At 46.0% G+C, this 20,062-nt stretch overlaps 1 protein-coding gene across 3 annotated transcripts in view; it reads right to left on the bottom strand.

The window, feature by feature from the left end:
* The window catches only part of SFXN5 (sideroflexin 5), a 98,077-nt gene that overhangs the window by 62,356 nt on the left and 15,659 nt on the right, over positions 1 to 20,062 (bottom strand). For all 3 annotated transcript variants that reach the window (XM_082051910.1, XM_082051911.1, XM_082051912.1), the window contains exon 3: positions 15,277 to 15,354. In XM_082051910.1, the coding sequence (XP_081908036.1) occupies positions 15,277 to 15,354 (78 nt within the window). The remainder of the gene's footprint in view (positions 1 to 15,276; positions 15,355 to 20,062) is intronic.

Raw genomic sequence — 20,062 nt, 5'->3', positions numbered from 1 at the left:
GCAGGGAAACCCCAGCAGCATCCCCATAAAACCTGTGTGCAGAATAAACCACCGCCGCTTTTCACTTATCACGAGGGAAACGCTCCGAAAAACGCCGGTGAAGAGGAAAAATCTCATTTAAAACCCTGACGAGCGCCTATTTTTGTTTACTGCCCGTAATTCGGCTCAAATCGGGTGCAGAGAGTGGAGATCGATGGGCACCGAGGACCAAACGTCACACGTGAGGCGCAGGTGGAGTCCAAGAGAAGATGCTCAACATCAAGAGATGCTCTGGCAGCTACAGGAACCCCCAGTTTGACCCCTGCTTAGTAAAGCCAGAGCCGTGAATTACACCCGAATGCAAATTATAATATACAATCTAAAATAACATATAATAATATATAACCTAAAAAAACCCCAACCAAAACATTTTGATGTACTTAATCCTAGAGAAGGATGAAAAAACAGGGTTCCTCTAAAATATCCCAACAGATCAATTGCTTTTCCTATTAAGAACTCAAGTCTGGCTTCAACTTCCAGGCACCGGTTTGTGTCACCTCTGTGTGACAATCTCCAGCGCCGCCTATTTTTGTGCTTCACGCAGGTACCCGGAGCTGCTAAATCACCCTTTAACCTCCGCTTCAAGCATAGAAATAAATATATATAAAATAAATCCGAGCCAGGAGACTGGCTGTTTCATTGGCACGGCGCATTTGCCAATCTTTTAACCACCCTCGTGGCTCTTTTATATCTTTCCAATTTGTCAACATCCTCTTGGATGGAGGACGCCAGAAACCAGACAAATTATTCCAACAAGAGCTGTGCCGGTGCCAACCCAAGGGTACGATAACCTGATGAGTTCTGCTCTTGCTGTCGATAAACCCTGAGATGGTGAGAAGATCTTTTTGCTTGGAGAGCTCAGGATTATCCACCGCAACGCCGACCCGAGCGCCGTGCAAATGTTCTGTGACCCGAGCATCCGCGCTTCAGGTTTTCTCATTATTATGGTATAAATTAAGCCCCGTTATGCAATTCTTCTTCACCTGAGGTTTAGCGCCTTCCCCAAATATAAATGCATTAAAATATTGTTGGAATACGGTAATTATTCTATTATAAACAGCGTATATTGACCCAATGATACCAGCTATTTGGATTTCACTCCAAATTCAGCTCTCACTCCAGAACTGAAGCTCCACGGCGAACTCCACTGCATGAGACAAATTACTGGAATATCTAAATATCACGGGTTGATGCTCAAACCCACAGGGCTCTTTCCTGAAGAAAAACCTCCCTAAAAATCAAGATTCCTCATTTTACAGATGAAAACCAGAAGCTGAGGGACCCAGCAGCTCAAGAACTTCCATGGGGTGAAGGTCCCAAAGTGTCCCAATAACCCCACGGCTGCCCAGGTCTCGTGTGTCTTAGATATAAAACAAACCCATGGGATTTTCCTCTCCAACTGCAAGCAAAAAGGAAGAGGGATGGTTTCTGAGCCAGCACTATGGCTTTTTTGGTCAAATTATCTAATTTCATTAATTGATCCCAATATTTATGCATCTTCCCGCTGCAGTGCAAATATTGTTAGAACACGTGATTTCATTACTTCTCGGGAAGAGACTTTACAAGATGCACCTGATGAGTCACCTCAAGATTCTGCCAGCTCATTTTCACTTCTTATTTTTTCCCTCCTCTAATTCATGTTCTGTCTGCAGCGTTTTCCAGTGGCTCCGGTTCTCCGCCGCGTCGTGCCAGCCGGGGGGCTCGTTTCGCACAGCACAGCTCTATTTCTGCCGGGATTTCATTCACGCTTTGTCCGGCCACCCCCCAGGAACAGCCGGATTTTGATCTCATTTACACGAGCGTGAATCCAAAGCGTCTTCAGCGGAGCACGTGGAATGACTCCAGATTCGTGCTCAAGTTGTGTTTGATTTAGGTCCACGGTCTCTAAATATAGTTACTCGATACTGGGTGGGTCTCCTGGAACAGATGATCTTCATAGAATCATAGACTCATTTTGGTTGGAAAAGACCCTCAAGATCATGGAGTCCAACCATTCCCCACCCCTGGCACTGCACATGTCCTGAGAACCTCATCTCTGTCTGTTCAACCCTCCAGGGAAGAAATTGTTAATAATATCTAATCTCACACATTTAATCCTTTGCAGCAGCTTTGCTGTATATTATTGCCTCAAAGCTCCATAATAGGGGGTTTGCCACCATTTAAATTTGGGTGCAAGAACCAAACCTGCTCATAAATGGGTTTACACCAAAGAAGCTTGAAGGACAAGAGGGCAGGAGGGTTGGAGAAATGTTCACATACAATCATTTTGCTTGGAAAAGACCCTTAAGGTCATCAAGTCCAACCATAACCTAACTTGAGCACTAAACCATGCCCCTAAGAACCTCATCTATACATCTTTTAAACACCTCCAGGGATGGTGACTCCACCACTTCCACCTTCCATATCCACGTATATATATATATATATATATATATATATATATATATTTATATATATATATATCTCCATATCCACTCTCCACCCAGTAACCTAAGCATGCAAGGATGGACAAGTTTCTCCAGCCTGTGGCCATCGCAACCTTCTACCAGGAGAGACCACAGAAATGTCCTTCATGGCCATGGAGGAATGGACTCCAGGACCGTTCGCAGGTGCTCCCAGCACCAGCATTTCAGGACACTGGACTCACGGATGAGATTTTATAGAATTGCTTTGGTTGGAAAAGACCTTTAGGATCATCAAGTCCTTACACTAACACTGCCAAGTCCACCGCTAAAGCTCAGAACCTCATGTCCGTCTGTCCAACCCTCCAGGGATGGTGACTCCAGCACTGCCCTGGGCAGCCTGTTCCAATGCCCCACAGCCCTTTGGGGAAGAAATTGGTCCCCACATCCAACCTCAACCTCCCCTGGCGCAACTTGAGGCCGTTTCCTCTGCTCCTGGCGCTTGTTCCTGGGGAGCAGAGCCCGACCCCCCCTGGCTCCAAGCTCCTTTCAGGCACAACAGTCTGTAAAATTCTCCTGGTCAAAGAGGAAAACCTCAAAGGAATTAGTACTTTTAGTTAATTTATTTAATTTGTCCAGCCAAGTGAAGACAGAGCTCCATCTCCAAATCTGCTCATCCCCTTCTGCTCCACCAGGAAGGTTCCCACCTTTCCATGAGACCCCACCTGCACCCACGAAATCTTGCTTTTAATAAGGTAACAGCCTGGAGTTTGCACCCCAGCGGCAATTTCCAGTAGTATCACACTCTGGGAGTCACAAGCTTTATTAAAGCAAAGCTCAGATTATCTGTCCCACACCGAATTCCAAATATTGGGTGTCAGGAGCAGAACGTGCGAGGCAGCAAAGCTCGTTCTGAGGAAGAAGTGACGCAAATTTACATTGCCATTGGGGACAGAACAATTCTGAGCATACACTACCTGAAAACCAAGGCTGGCAAGGAAGATTCAAGCATTACCCGTCGCTCCAAAGCAAACTTGAACTTCTAGCATGTCAGATTTCCAAGAGATCTTCATTTGTGCAACCTGCTCCAGTGGAAGGTGTCCCTGCCCACGGCAGCGGTTGGACTGGATGATCTTTAAGGTCCCTTCCAACCCAAACCACCCTATGATTCTATGTGCGTGGCCTTTTGGAGGGAGACCCTCCAAATCCAGACGTGCTTTCCAATAATCCCAGTTGTTTAAATGACACAAAGTCAGAGGGAAAAAAAAAATATATATATATATATAAAACCTTGCTCAAAAAGCATAACTTTTTGTGCTTGGAAAATTCGCTGCATGACACTTGAGCCCAGCAACAGGGATCTGGCATCGCATCGGTGTCAAGTGATAGCGGTGACTCTGAACAAGGTTTAATTTCATTTTAGATCCCTTAACTGGGAGTCAAATGGCCAGAGAAAGACACCGGAGGTGGGACTCATCCCATAATAATCCCATAATAAATACCTCCTGCAGCAAATTGTCTGGATTTCTTTTATACCAGTGGGCAGCAAATGGGGAATTTAACTCATGGAATATTCCCAACCTGCACTCCAGCTGTGTTTGCTTCTCTCCGTCGACTTTAAGATGGGACCTACATGATTAGTTCTGGCTCAAATTGGGTTTGGCTCAAGATGTCAAAACATCCCAAAGCATCAAGCACCTGCAGGTCATTCCAACCTCAACTCAGCTTGCAAAAATATGGCTTCTTTGGATTCCAGTTGGAATTTGATGAGAGTTGAAGATTTTATGTCAGGACATTCAGGAATCCCAGATTTAAGCACTACGCCTGTTCCAAACAGATCTTCCACAGATGGAGCTGAGCAGATCTGGTCCTTCCCCAGGGCCACCAGCGGGAACCAGAAGCGCTCAGCAGCTCCAGCACACCTCGTCAGCAGGTTTGGCTCATATTAGTCTTCATTATAAGGTTAAGCAGACTAGAAAACCTGCACAATCCCTTTTGTCGGGACATTTCCATTTGAAACCGCTCCTCACAGTCCAAGGGAGAAGGTAGAGTCTACAGCAATGCAGCTGGAGAAGAATGTCCATCCATGGCCTCACCACTGAAGAACCACTTGCTGAAATAGGAGGTCCATCCCACACAAGAGGTTCTCCTTGATAATATTTCACTGTGCTTCCAAGATTTTTTAAATTGTTTTTAAGTTTACATGGTTATGGATGAAGATCACAGAATCCCAGCCTGGTTGGGGCTGAAGGGACCTCTGGAGATCATCCGGTCCAACCCACCTGCTCACGCAGGGTCACCAGAGCAGATCACACAGGGTCGTGTCCAGGTGGGTTTGAATGTCTCAGAGAAGGAGACTCCACAGCCTCTCTGGGCAGCCTGGGCCAGGCTCTGGCACCTCAAAGTGAAGAAGTTTCTCCTCATGTTCAGATGGAGCCTCCTGTGTTTCAGTCTGTGCCCGTTGCCCTTCACCCTGTCATTGGGCACCACTGAACAGAGTCTGGTCCATCCTCTTGACACCCACCCTGGAGATATTTATAAGCATGAATAAGATCTCCAAAACATTAATAAGATCTCCCAAGTGCCCACGCTCCCCAACACATCACCCTCTCTTCCAGCACCGCATTTTTCCATACTGCTTTCCTAGTGATCAAATGCATTTACAGTGGTCAGTCCACTCCAGGCAGCATCCCCAGAACCTCTCAGCAGGTGACACGGAAAGACATAAGAAATGTATTGTTAGTATTTCACTAAAACTCAACACCCGAGCCAAACACGAGGCAGTTGGGTGCAACCCGACAGAGCTACAACGTGTTCTGCTTCGCTCTCCCCCAGGAGTGCGATCACTCATGCTGCGCGTGGCTTTCTCCCACTTCTCTCCAGCTTACGGCCCAAAATCCCACTTCTTGAAAAGTGATATTTAGCACAGAGACAAACGCACACCACAAGCTGAATGCATTGAGCAAGACTTACAGATTTACAGCGGTGGAATCCACTTTTGGTCGCACGTTTAATGTCACCTGAACGTCGGTAAGCCTGGCTGATGTGCCTAAATCTACCTGCTAATAGATGTTAAACCTGATGTCTGGCTTTACTAATGGACATGCAAAACAGGATAACATTGGCACAGGCTGCCCAGGGCAGTGGTGGAGTCACCATCCCTGGAGGGGTTTAAAATACACAGAGATGAGGTTCTCAGGGCCATGGGACAGCGTCAGGGTGGGTTATAGTTGGATTTGATGGTCTTGAGGGGCTTTCCAACCAAAATGATTCCATGATTCTAACACAAACCACAGCCTACACTTACTCCTCAGTAGGAAATCTCGCCCATGTACCTTTTTTAGCCCTGCTCCTAATAATCTTTACATTAAAAAGGTTTGAGCTTGAAGGAGATAAAGCTCAAATGACTCAATGCATGGGATAAATCACAAAGGATATCTATACATTTTCTGCCCTGTGCCTGGCACTGAAATAAGTCAAAGAAGCACCAGAAGCCACCGCCCCTCTCGGATGCCAATGGAAAACTCCTGCCCCATCTTAAGCATCGTTGATCACAGTGTCAGCTGCCCATCTGCAGGACCATAAAACCTTCAAAGAAATCCAGATGTAGCGGAGCATGGGCTGAGATAGCCCAAGATACTGGAAACCACAACCAATTCTAGAGCAATACACAGATTTACACAGACACACCCCCAAGTGGAGGTGGAAATGGAATCAAGTCCCAACTCATAAAAATACATAGCACTTAAATAACACTTTGCAGCTTCACAGCACCCAATAAACGTTCATTAATCTTCCCAGCATTCTACTGGAAAAACTTGAGCAGAGTAAGAAGCACTCTCAGAAAACCATGACTTGCACCAGGGCTGGAGAAGGACTTAGATGCCATCACACGGCTTAAAGTCCAGCTTTGGAAACCAGCCTTGCTAATCCAACTAGGTTGCCCGAGACCAGATCTGTTTCAGCTTATTTTAGCCACACGGAGCTTGCGAATCTAATCTGATTTGTAATCTAGGCATGAATTCAGATGAACTCTCTTAATCCTCAAATGATGAGATGAAGCGAAGTGGGTTTGTAACAGAGTAGGAACAACCAAAGTAGCATTTAGTGTGGTTTATTTAAGGTGCGTTAACCTGCTGCCCAAGCTCCCTGGGTGCCTTTTTTCATCTGATAGTCTGGAAACGATGCCTAAAATGTTTGACCCATCTTAGCGTCACAAGGATTACAGAAGAGAGAAGGTCCAAGCTCAGCCCTTGGAGCAGCAAACAGGCCACTTTCTGGCCAGGAAAAAGAAGCAGCAGGACAAGCGATAGATCTACGTTTTATCTACATTTTATCCTATCCTGCAAGAGACCAGAGGGGGGAAAAAAACAATACAGTTTACTGCAAATGGACCTCTTCGCTCTTCATCAACACTGTTAAGAAAAGCTATTATTCTCCAAAAGGGATGCTGTTTAGACTCTGATAGATTCATTGTTCTCTGCTGTGTCTGGGACAGCGTGAGTGGCTCTTCCCGCTGCTAACATGATTGAAGGCAGAACACAGTAATAAATATATGCCCATTAAGCCGGTGAGCCTCTTTGCACTTCACTGATACTAATGGGGAAGAAATGAAACAGTTTCAAAACAGCGAGTTGCCAAAAAACCCGCATTTGGAAAGGCTGAGGAGTGAGAAGTCACAAGTGACACGCGGCGGTTCGTGCTCCGCCAACGCGCGGGAAGGGGCTGCCTGGAGAACAGCGAGTGTCTGTCTCCAAGGGACAAGCTCAAAAAGCTGCATTTTCTCTTTTACCCTCTCACTACACTTCCATTTCCATTTATTTTTAATTGTTCTATTTATTTTTTCTTATTATTTTTACTTTTCCTCCTTGTGCAAACCAGGGGAAGCTTTCAGGGTGGAGTTTCTAAGGGTATGAAATGGGGTAATGGAGACATCTCATTGCTATCTTGATTTCTATACACGCGGCTGTAAGTCAACATGCAGTTAAATGAACAGACAGATAAATCAAGGGACCTATGTTGGACTAAATGACCTCCTGAGGTCTCCTCCAACCTGAATCAGCCTCTGATCCTATAGCAAAGATCCAGATGGATCAAAAATCTAAATACCTGGTGTCTCAGGGCTGCGAGGATTTCAGTCAGCAAGTGATCCACAGCTCGAGGTGTTTAGTCTTGGTCTTAAGAGACTTGGATTCATTTCCTACCTCTGTCACCGGCTTATCTGCAGCGGCTTGAGCTGGTTGATATTTATGGTCCCACCATCCCTCCCCATCTCAGGTGTTCGCTCATTCCAGGCAACAGAGAGCGGCCAAAAAATAATACAGAGAGCTGCTCAAGTCCAACAAAACCAAAGCGTTTGGGGAGTGGGGGAAGGGAGCTGTAGTTTGTATTATATTAAGATCAGCTCTCTGAACCAGCTGTGCCAGCAAGGAGGTGGGAACACATGGCCGGGAGGAGAGGAGGCAGAGCCGCGGCAGCGCCGAGCTGCTCACGCTGCCATGGCATCACACTTTCCCTTCCAATAATCCGGGCACGGAACAAATTTGCACCAGTTCACACCCAAAGTTCAAGGACTGAGAAATTTAATGGGTACCGTCTTTATTGTGGGCGCACATTTAAGGACGGAGGCATCACCGCCAGACTAACGGCCGCGTATGTACGAGGCATTTAGTTAATGATCCGGGTTTTTAAACCTCTTATTGGCATTAAAAAATAAAAAGCTTGCATAGAAAAAAGCATCACTCACTGGTGAGAGTCCTTGCTCAGACGCTCCTGCTGTTTGGTGGCTCTTTACCTCTCTCTGCTGGCAGGACCATGGGGAGAAGCCGGGGTACGAGCCAGAGATCAGGACCGAAGGACAGAGGGGAGGAAGATGAGGACAATGACCCTTCATCACTGTATTTCTCACAGTGAATTCTACTTCTCATGTAGACACGAAGTTTTTAGGACAGAGTGGTGGGAATCTACAAATGGGGCAAAGCAGGACCCTGGTCCTAACTTGCTCATCAGCCTGATATCGCTCCAAATATTGAATAGCAATCCAAATATCAGCCTAGGCTGCAGCTCCTCAATATCTGCAGCATTACTAAGCTGATAAGCAAATTATATTAGGCTGATAGCAGCGATTTCTACCCCAGTTTCAAAGGCAAAAATGATTCAGCGCACAACAGAAAGGACCCGTTTTGCTGGGCATGCAAGCCCGTGTAGTTCAAGCAGAGAATTATTGCAGGGAATCCTAGCTAAGAATATAAAAATATAAGCCATTTTGGGGAAAAGCTGGAAGATAAGAGCAATTTGAAGTTCCTAATTAAATCTCCCCAACTCTAATACCTTACTACAATCTTTCCAAGGCAGATCTTTGGTGCCTGAACACCAGCATCCAACGTTCATCAGCCTTTCAAAGGGCTTTTCTGCAGCACCGAGCACAAAAATCCCAGTAAAAAAGCAGCTGTGTTGTAAAACGGGAGTGATTTCCATCTCTCTGTGTCTGAGACCGCTTCTCTTTAACTTTTACCACTGCTGACATGCCAGCGTCAGTCTGTTCCTCCAATCTGTGCTGGTCTGTTGGGCAGGTTGGGAAAGGGACTCACACACACACACAGGGCACAACGCTGCAGAATTAGGGAAAGAAGCCTGAGGATAAAGGACAAAAGCCACATCGTTACACCCTGCAGTTGGGTTTAAGCTTAAACCTCGGTGTCAACACTCCCGAGAAAACATCTGTTTTTCAGCAAGCCGGCTCATCACACTTATTTATCAGGCTGATATGTTGCCACCCCTGTTTTTATACAAGTATTCCCTCAAATGAAACCTTTTTCCTCCAGCGGAGATTCCCTCCAGGAGGCAGTTTGGGGAATTGCCTGCCCTGTTTAGAATTGGATACGTTACAGTCTATACCTTCTGCTGCAAATTGGCTCCCGGTGCACCCGTGTGGATCATTTTCACCTGCGCGCGTCGCACCAACCACCGGAGCTGCGCGCGAAGGGCCGGATTCTGCCAACCCCGCGAGCCGCCCGTGGAAACCACCAGTAAAAACGGTCAGGGATGGAAGGCAAAGAGGTGGCTTAAGTATAATGAGAGAGCACTGAGTGAGGGGCATGAAGCGCAAAGAGCATATGAACAAGAGGAAGGAATCATCCTAGGAGGGCTATAATACAACAGTAGAATCATAGCATTATTTTGGTTGGAAGAGACCCTTCAAGATCATGGAGTCCAACCATAACCCACCCCTGGCACTGCCCCATGCCCCTGAGAACCTCATGTCCGTCTGTCCAACCCTCCAGGGATGGTGACTCCAGCACTGCCCTGGGCAGCCTGTTCCAATGCCCCACAGCCCTTTGGGGAAGAAATTGGTCCCCACATCCAACCTCAACCTCCCCTGGCACAACTTGAGGCCGTTTCCTCTGCTCCTGGCGCTTGTTCCTGGGGAGCAGAGCCCGACCCCCCTGGCTCCAAGCTCCTTTCAGGCAGTTCAGAGATCAGAAGGTCTCCCCTCAGCTCCTGTTCTCCAGCTGAACCCCCCAGGTCCCTCAGCCGCTCCCATCACACTTGTGCTCCAGCCCCTCACCAGCTCCGTTCCCTTCTCTCCACTCGCTCCAGCACCTCAAGGCCTTTCTTGGCATGAAGGGCCCAAAACCGACACAGGATTCAAGGTTTGGCCTCCCCAGTGCCCAGCACAGGGAATGGTCAAGTAGCTACGGAGCTGGAAAAGACGAGACGTAAATGACAACTGAACCAGTTTCTACCATCGACATGTATCCTACACATTTCCTTCTTTCTCCCTTTTTAAGGCTCCTGCTGGTTTCTGGCTTCCTCTGGGCCGGGGAAACAAGAGGACACGCACCATCAGACGACACACGAGCGCTTCAAACACACTTACCCTCAAGGGACGGACATGGATGGACAAGGTCGCCCAACAGAACCAAGCAACAGGAACTTTACTAAGCTCACCCCTTCTCTTCAGGTTTTCACAGCAAAATTTTGTACGTATAAACCATTATAAGAAACAGTTGTTTCTTCACAGAATCACAGAATCGACTGGGTTGGAAAAGACCTCAGAGATCATCAAGTCCAACCCTTGGTCCAGCTCCAGCCCATTGACTAGATCATGGCACTAAGTCCAACAAACACTTCTGGAGTTCAACCACCCCAATCCCGCACCAGGAGACCAAACCTCCCCAAAGCCTTCAGAGCATTTGTTCTCTGAGCACGTTATTATAAAATATCTAACCCTAACAACCAAGACACCAGAAATACACCCCGAATGGTCACACTACCAAGAATATCTTGTTATCTTGAGAAAAACAATGAAATTCTAAAAGGCAATCAGAGAGGGAGCTTAATTACAGTATAGGTTATTTCCACCATACTGAATTGTTTTGGTTGGTGGGGTTTTAATAAGTGGAATTTGAGCCAGTCAACTTAATATCTAATAAAAATGACATCTTCATATCTAATGAAAACCATGTCCACCTCTCAAACATGCAAAGAAAAATTCGAGTAAATAAGCGAAGCTGAAGAAGTTGAGTTTGGAACACGTTTTCTTGCTCAAATACACAGCACTGAATAAATCCTTATCAAGCAGCTATTTGTTCTCTGCTTTGCCGAGCACATAATTGATACACCCATGACAAAAATCATGTTTTTAAAACATTTTTCTAATGTAGGAAAAGCCCCTCTCGTTTCCCTCAATCAAAAGCTATCAGCAGGCGAGCAGCTATTGACAGCTGGGAGATCAATTCTTCATTTTTGCTAATGACACCCAAGAAATGGGTTTTTACCACCTTGAGTTAATTGTCGTTTTCCCGAGCGGTGAAATTCGAAAGGAGCTGCTGGATGAGCGTGAGAGACCTGAAAGTGGAAGAGATGTAGGTGTTGGCAGCACTGGTGCCCAAGAACCATCTCATAACTGGGCCAAGCCGCATTCATTCTGGAAATGAGCTTGGAAATGGTCATGGGGAACTGGAACAAAGTACGATTATGGCTCTTCGGAGATTTTTTTCTTTAGAAGATTATGCCTCTTTAGGGTTTTTTTTCTTCTTTACATAGTCCATCATTGTTCCATTTCAGCTCATTTTGAAAAATCTGCTCTGAAAATGCAGAAGAGAAAGAGTCGTTCTGCAAGAACCCTGTCAAGAAGATAAGTGTGGAGGAGATACTTGACGTTTCATAGCTCTAGGCTTTTATATTTTCCATTTTTCATGTGGTGAAACCATTTCAGTGAGCGATATAGATTGTGCTGAGCTGTTGTGATGCTTTCAGCTACTGCCTGCCATCCCTCATGAGAACCACGGATTTCTGAATGAGGAGAAGAAAAAAGGGATTTGAACACTGTCAAACACGCCGCACCACAAAAGTGGATCAGTCAGGAGCTTAGTGACACAACTCTGTCAAAACAACTTGTCTTCTTGATCTCAAAGACGATATTTGGGGGGGGGTGTTGGGTTCTTAGAAAGCCGATGCATTAAAACTCTGTCCAAGCTGCTATTTTTAAAGGTTTCTAAGGTGATCATGATTTTAATTCTGATTATAAAGCCTAGAAGACCATCCCGGAATCTCTTCTACGCAGTCCAGGTTACAAGGGCAGCAATTGCGTCTTGGTTGGTCTCTTCACAGAACCCCAGAGTGTCAGGGGTTGAAGGGCCCTGGAAAGCTCATCCAGTGCAATCCCCCCATGGAGCAGGAACACCCAGATGAGGTTACACAGGAAGGTGTCCAGGCGGGTTGGAATGTCTGCAGAGAAGGAGACTCCACAACCCCCCTGGGCAGCCTGGGCCAGGCTCTGCCACCCTCACCATGAAGAAGTTTCACCTCAAATTTAAGTGGAACGTCTTGTGTTCCAGTTTGAACCCACTGCCCCTTGTCCTACCACTGGTTGACACCGAGAAGAGCCTGGCTCTTCTCCCAAGGAACGAGCGCCAGGAGCAGGGGAAACGGCCTCAAGTTGCACCACGGGAGGTTGAGGTTGGATGTGGGGAACAATTTCTTCCCCAAAGGGCTGTTGGGCATTGGAACAGGCTGCCCAGGGCAGTGCTGGAGTCACCATCCCTGGAGGGTTGGACAGATGGACATGAGGTTCTCAGGGACATGGGGCAGGGACAGGGGTGGGGGAATGGTTGGACTCCATGATCTTGAGGGTGTCTTCCAACCAAAATGATTCTATTCAATGATTCTATCTCTAAGAGGCTCTACCAATCCAACCTGAATCAGTTCTTCAACAAAGAAGACCAAGTTGAGCGCTTCTCTCTTCAGCATCACAAAGTTCTCCCCAGCCTTTCTGATGAGTAATAATAATGGATTAGTCTCTCTTGGATACAATTATGTTACAACAACAGATGAGACAAGTCCCTCCTCCAGCATACATTGTTGGTCACAGAGAACACGAGAGGGGTTGAAACAATAAAAATCAATCAAAAAATGAAATTACCTCTCATCTGCTGGTCTTCTGCCATCAGTGCATCGAGAGGTGTGTGCGACACTCAGTTATCGGCCACGTAAAACATCAGAGGGCTCAGTCTCTTATTCCAACATCAAGTGGGCACCTCACCATCCAGGCCCTTTCCTGAACTAGCACTAGGACAACTGCTAATTGTTAATGCCTCGTAAGCAGAGCCCATCTAGAAGCCATTGAAATGGTAAACGTAGCTTGAGGAAAGCAAAAATGTGTTGCCCAAGCATCTTTCATTCACTAATAGAAAATTTGAGGTGGTTTTTAGGCAAGCGAGATGTTTCCCCTCCCCTGACGCAACCAACCAGCACATGATGTGTTCTGCAAACGCACCAGTAATTAATGGGACACAGCTGTATACATCTGGCATGTAACGAAAGCCCATTTTCATACAGGTAGAATCACAGAATGGATAATTTACGATTCTATCTTCACCCTTTGCAGAGGGGTCGCAGTTCCCTGGGTGAACATTCCAGCACCACAGCCTTGGTGGGATCTACCCAGCACTTACTCACCTCTCCCTGTCCTTCGGTTTGGTTTAATTAATGCAGCAAAGCACAGTTAAACAACGAGCACATGCTGCAATTCCACCCCAGCCTCCTCCTGGGAGAGCTACTTTTTCCTACAGCCAGCAAAACTACATCAACCCCTCCAAAATAACCAACGCCATGATCAAAGTGAAGCGCGTCAAGATTTTGCTACCAAAAAATAGTATTTTTTCCACCAGTGTACCAACATTTCTCTGGGAAAGGCATTTTTGGCATCATTTTTTCTCTCCTCCTCCACCCCATACCTTTCTTTAGACCTCTATTTATATTTAAAGCCCTGCAAGGTCCAGAACAAGCTTCCCCTCCTGCATGTGCCGTCATGACTGAGGGGAACGAGAAAGACACGCTACTTGGGTTTGCGCTCTCGCAACGCAATTCTGAGCCAGCTCTGGGTGTTTCCAAGGTTTGTCACTACATAAAACCCCAAATGTGGGTCAAAAGCCTGCGTGGTTTGCCACGGCGGATCACTTGTGTTTCATCTGCCCGAAGGCAGATGGGAACTGAGTCATTTGCTGCTGCATCATGCTTTGCTTTTCTCCTTCCCTCAACCCCGGTTGCTTTTTAATTCGCATTAGATTAAGGTTGAAAGAATAATACAGTGACAGGAGGATAAACTATTGCAGGTGAACAGGAAAAAGGAAATACAGGAGTTATTTGACTCTACAGGGTGTGGGAGACGAGCACACTACCACTTCCATCACCTTTTAGTTGGGAGGACATTTAGCACAGCTGCTTCTTATAACTCCTAAAACACATCTGCCTATCAATTAATGCTGGTTTTTATATTACATTTAATTACATAGGGCTGAAGGGGTTTGTGCTAGGTGCACAAACACGCACCACAAAAAACCTGTGTCGGTGTTGTGGTCGAGTGTCCATACAGGGACAGATAAGGAGCAGAGTTGAGGATAAAATCCACCGGGGATAAAGATGCTGATTTTTGCTTCGTGTGACTGATTTGGAGGTAAAAGGCTGAAAAAGCAGCTTAGCCCCTCAAAGAGCAGCCCTACTCATGTCTGCTTTCACAAGTTTTCTGCGTTCATATAGACAAATCGCAGAGAAAAGTCTAGAAAACAGGACTGACGGGGGCTCGGAGATCACCCAGCCCAGCCCAAAGCACAGCAACTTGACCAAAAATGACCCTTTTCTCAGCCTAAATGCCACTAAGACCTTCCCATCAATGGGGTTTCCACAAGCTCCCTCACCTTCCGTCCCAAGAGCAGGAGCATCACCCAACAAAAAGTGCCATTACTGATGGTACCAACTGCAACACAAGGACATACGAGGGGTTATACACACCCCAAATAGCATCGATTTCAGTGGAAAAATGGCCATTATTAGAACTAAAAGGAAGACCGTAGGAGAGGGGGTTGATGCATCACAGCTGCTGGTACGAGGAAGGACAGACAGAAAGGTTTCCTGCAGCTAAAATATAAAATTACTTATTATTTTAATTGCACAAGCACATTTCACAATGGAAAGGGAAGAAACAGCATTGGCCAAAGGTCGTCAATAACTTTGCAAGTCAGCAACCGCAAACTTTCTACTTATATTAAATAAAATGTGCATGTTTGTATTGCAAGCTCCTCGTTATCACTTCTGCTCAGCAACACTTATAACATGGGAACTTCAGAACAACCCAAATTCACGTTAACACCCCGGCAGTTGAGTCGCAAGGGACCAGAAGCAACATTGCAGAAGTCAACGACCAACTGAACAGAGCCGGGACCTGATTTTACCCATAGAGATACCAAAGAAAGACTAAAATGTCACCTCAACCTCCCTCCTTTAGACTGCAGGACGATGCAGAAATTTAACCAAAGCTGGTTTTGCCTCTTACCTCCTTGTTGGTGACTCCGGGGGGCAAAGTCCCATGTTTGTAATCCTCCAAGAGCTGCACGGCTTCCTTCAGACGGCTCTGCAAGTAAAAACAATGGTTTGAAACTCAATTATTTTATCGAAGGCAATGAATTTACACCATAGAATTATACCTTTTCATGCAAGCCCCATGATGGGTCCTCTTACCCATATGATATAAAAAATAGGATATACAGACACTTGTTTTGCTGGTTGCCCAGCCCTGTTCTCTTGTATCTAACTACAAAAGTGATACAGAGGAAGAAACAGAAAAGAAAATACAAAACAACTTCCCCTCGTCTATAGAAGACAACATAAAAAACTTGTGAGTCTTCAGCGTGATACCAGAGATCTGATAGATCTTGGAGATTAATGAGTCATTAAAGACAAAATAGATATATTAATGGATTTATTCAAGTGCAATGTGGATTTATTAATGGATATATTCGCGTGCAACGTGGAATGTCCACCTAAGACATTGGTGTCACCCCACGCCAGCTCTCAGATTGGTGTCTCCAAGTGATGGCTACAAGGAAACCGCTTGGATTGAAGACCCAACTTTGCTCCCGTGTCCTCTCCCAGTACATGTGCTGGGGAGGTATCACTAAGTATGGCAGAAACCTGTGCATATTAAACATCACTACAAGGAACTTGGTACCCACTAAGAAATGGGTACGTTACAATGCAGCAGGTTTTGCCCCATAACGAAGAGCAGCTCCGGCGCATCCCGCATTGACCGGCGCACAAGACAATGCGACGACACCGCTTGGAAACGTTTAGGTTGAGATAACTTATCTGAAATACCATGACATTTTCATCTTTCAAATGATTCCGTCGCGGAGATGAGGTTCTCAGGCACATGGGGCAGTGCCAGGGTTGGGTTAACATTGGACTCAATGATCTTGAGGGGCTTTTCCAACCAAAATGATTCCGTGATATTAAATATAGATCTCAGAGTGTCAGAACACCGAACCACTGACCCGTGCTGCTTTGTTACACCCACATTCAGACAGGGTTTTCACAACCGGTTGTGTTCTCTTAAAAATACCAAAATCAATCCTCAGCGCAGTTAAAGTTAGAACCTGACCATCACTAGCCATTCAAACACTTGCATGGCTAAATAAAGATCTGCTTCACATTGTGAGAAAATAGAAGAATAAACACTTTTCGTGTGTTCAAGGGCTCACAAGAGCACTGATCTTTGCTACCAGCCTGTCAGAATCATCAGGTTACTCCCAGAACAGTTATTCATATATATAGAAATATTAAGAAGTGTTCTGCAGTTGAAGCGAAGTTTATGTACACATATCATACTTTAAAGAACTAAATATATAATAATTTCAAGAATATATATATATTGTATATATATACATACACCATAGTGTGTATGTATATGTGTGTATATATATATACATATATAGTCTATGTAATATATTTATTGAAATTTAAAGACCCATAGGGCAGAACTATACAGGGAGAAAGATTCATCAATTAGTCCAAGCTAAAGAGGAAGAGGTCAGGACACAAAGAGCGGCTTCGGTGGGGTTAAATCTGCTTATCCAACCTCCAGAAAGCATCAGATCGCCCAGTAAGGGCTCCCAAATATTTGAAGCCAAACAAATCCCTCAGCTGAATCTTTTCAAAAGCCTCCTGGCAGGTTCCCCATCATCCAGATGAGTAACGTCGCTCCAACATTCCTGCACCAGCTCGGTTGTTTTGGCAGCTTTTTCTAATATTAGCGCCGGAGGACGTTTTGGAAATACAGAATATTTGGTCTAAAATAACACATAGTGTGCCGGTGGCTGATCTAAAGCCCCGTGGGTTTAATGTAATCGCATCAGTCGGTGCGAGCTCGGCTCTCACAAGCCTCCCGTAAACAAGACGCGCGTCCCCAGCTCATTACCCGCTCGCATCCATGGGATCGGCGGCGGGGAAACTACTTTTCTCCCTTTCATGCCAACATCAAAGAGTATTTTGTTGTTTCCTTGGAAGCGCCAGCAGTTACGCCAACCTGAAAGCGGCAATTAATGAATGACTATTGTCCTCCAAAACGTTCGGCACATGGGACATATGGAACCGCGGCGATCCCTTCACTCCGCAGAGCGAGCGGGTTGGGGTCCAATCCACGACCGTTTTTACGGTCCTGGTATTTTATATATCTTTAATATAAAATATATTAATATCTTATATATTCTTGCATTCATTAGCATCTACTCATTGGAAGTGGAGAGTCTATGAAGATGCCAAATGCGGCTTAGCATCCGATACGAACAAACTGCAAAGAAATTATATATTATTGGCAAAATATGTGCTCTGTTGGGTGCTCGTGCCAAGGCCAGTTCTACCAGCCTGAAGTTCACAACCCTGTGTCACTACACACATGAAATAAATGATAAATTTTCCATTTCCCGCCTTGTTTCTGGGGGTGTTGCTCTGAAATGGGCTCCCTGGTTGACATACCCTGAGCCCTGTGCTCCAGGCCTGACGTCCCCCTGTGGAAAGAGCTGCCGATCGCTCTTCTCCAACCTCTCCAAACTTCCAGAGCTGCTCAGGATTCCTCTTACCAAATGAGATTTAGATCCACTCGCAGGTTCTGGCATCGCCCTCAGCCGCTGGCACGTTCATTCCCCGTCCTGAAGGAGACCAAGTGACGTTGAGAGTCGACACATCTCAAAGAAAGATGGTCAAGGCCCAAACTGGACCATATTTTAGCATTAGGTGCCAGCGCTTTCTTTTGCTCCTCTATTCCCATTTTATTGGGGAATCAAGAGTTCAGAAAACTACATTCATCAGTTTTTACAGATTTTACACAAAATATCAAAGACGAAAGATGATTCAAGGTTAGGAAATTGCCCGTTTCTCCTGGGAGGCTGTTTGTGGAAACACTGCACCTTACCCCCAAAAATCACAGAATGGCTTAATACAGAAAAGCTCTAATTACTGGTTCAGAAAAAGCATCCACCAAGCTCAAACCTTCTCCAAGAGCGGTCACAAGCAGAGGGAAAAGCAAAAGGTGGCCAGCAAAAAAAATAATGTCTTCCCTACACAAACTTCCATCATCCAAGAAGACACAACAGAGAAGCTGTTTATAGCAACAAAAATGTGTGTCTTAACTCTTAGCTCCCTTCTCTTAAGGATACATACACTAAATCTGTCTTGAGATTTAAACTTATCTTGATAAAAAATAATATGCAAGTGATAGAGTGAATATGTGAGTCCTTTCCTGGAAGGAGCTTATGTTCTTTAGGAGCGTAAGTATGTCCTGAATACTGCAACGGATAAGGCCGGTCACTGGTCAGACTTTTCCATGTCTAACCAATATCCCAGACAGAGAAATAAGTCCTTATTATTTCTGTCAAGTCCTCCTGACATTGGACAAAAAGGAAGAGTTATGACTTAAGATGATGTTTTCTGGCAATGCCCTGTTCCTCCAGACGGGCTGAAGATCTCACATAGAAGATAAGTTGACCTTGAGAAAGGGGCACATGGGATGAAATCCCATGGCATGGATGCATGGCCACGCTCTTCTGGGCAGGCTCCAAGTTCTGCAAGACCCTCGGGGCTCTGTAGCTTATCAACTATGAGAATCATAGAAACATTTTGGTTGCAGGAGACCCTCAAGATCATCAAGTCTAACCGTAATCTAACTCTTAAGCAGATAAGAATCACAGAATGGACTGGGTTGGAAAAGACCTCAGAGATCATCAAGTCCAACCCTTGGTCCAGCTCCAGCCCATTGACTAGATCATGGCACTAAGTGCCATGTCCAATCTCAGTTTCAAAACCTCCAGGGCCGGTGAGTCCAGCACCTCCCTGGGCAGCCATTCCAATGCCTGACCACTCTCTCTGCACAGAATTGCTTTCTCATCTCCAGCCTCAATTTCCCCTGGCACAGTTGAAGCCCATGGCCCCTTGTCCTATTGCTGATGCCTGGGAGAAGAGCCCAATCCCCACCTGGCCAGAACTGCCCTTCAGGTAGTTCTAGAGAGTGCTGAGCTCAGCTCTGAGCCTCCTCTTCTCCAGACTAAACAAGCCCAGCTCCCTCAGCCTCTCCCCATAGGGCTTGTGTTCAGGTCCCTTCCCCAGTCTTGTTGCTCTTCTCTGGACTCGCTCCAGCACTTCAATCTCTTTCCTGAGCTGAGGGGCCCAGAACTGAACACAACACTCCAGGTGTGGCCTCCCCAATGCAGAGCACAGGGGAAGGATCACTGCCCTTGTCCTGCTGACCACGCTGGGTTGGATACAGGACAGGACACCATTGGCCTTCTTGGCCACCTGGGCACACTGTTGGCTCATGTTGAGCTTCTGTCCATTAGCACCCCCAGGTCCCTTTCTGCCCGACTGCTCTCCAGCCACTCTGTGCCAGCCTGGAGCGCTGCAGGGGGGTGTTGTGGCCAAAGGGCAGGACCCGCACTTGGCCTTGTTGAACTTCATCCCATTGCAATCAGCCCATTGTTCCAGTCTGTCCAGATCCCTCTGCAGAGCCCTCCTGCCCTTCAGCAGGTCGACACTCCCTCCCAACTTGGTGTCATGAGTGTTGGTTGATCACTGGAACACTACAAAGCATGGGCAGCATAAGAATCAAACAGGATTTTGAGGCTGTTTCAGGCATTTCCAACCTGTGGAGAAGAGTAACCATATAAGATCACCACAGGACTTGAGCTTCTTGAAGATGTTCTTGAGAGCTCCTTGGCCTATGCGCCTCATAGCTGTTTAAAAACATCATATTAGGAAGAAGTATTACCTAGTATCAATAACATATAATTGTA

The sequence above is a fragment of the Streptopelia decaocto genome, assembly GCF_964273445.1.
Source record: "Streptopelia decaocto genome assembly, chromosome: 4".
NCBI classification, from domain to species: Eukaryota; Metazoa; Chordata; class Aves; order Columbiformes; family Columbidae; genus Streptopelia; species Streptopelia decaocto.
This window is presented reverse-complemented; position numbering and strand designations above follow the sequence as displayed.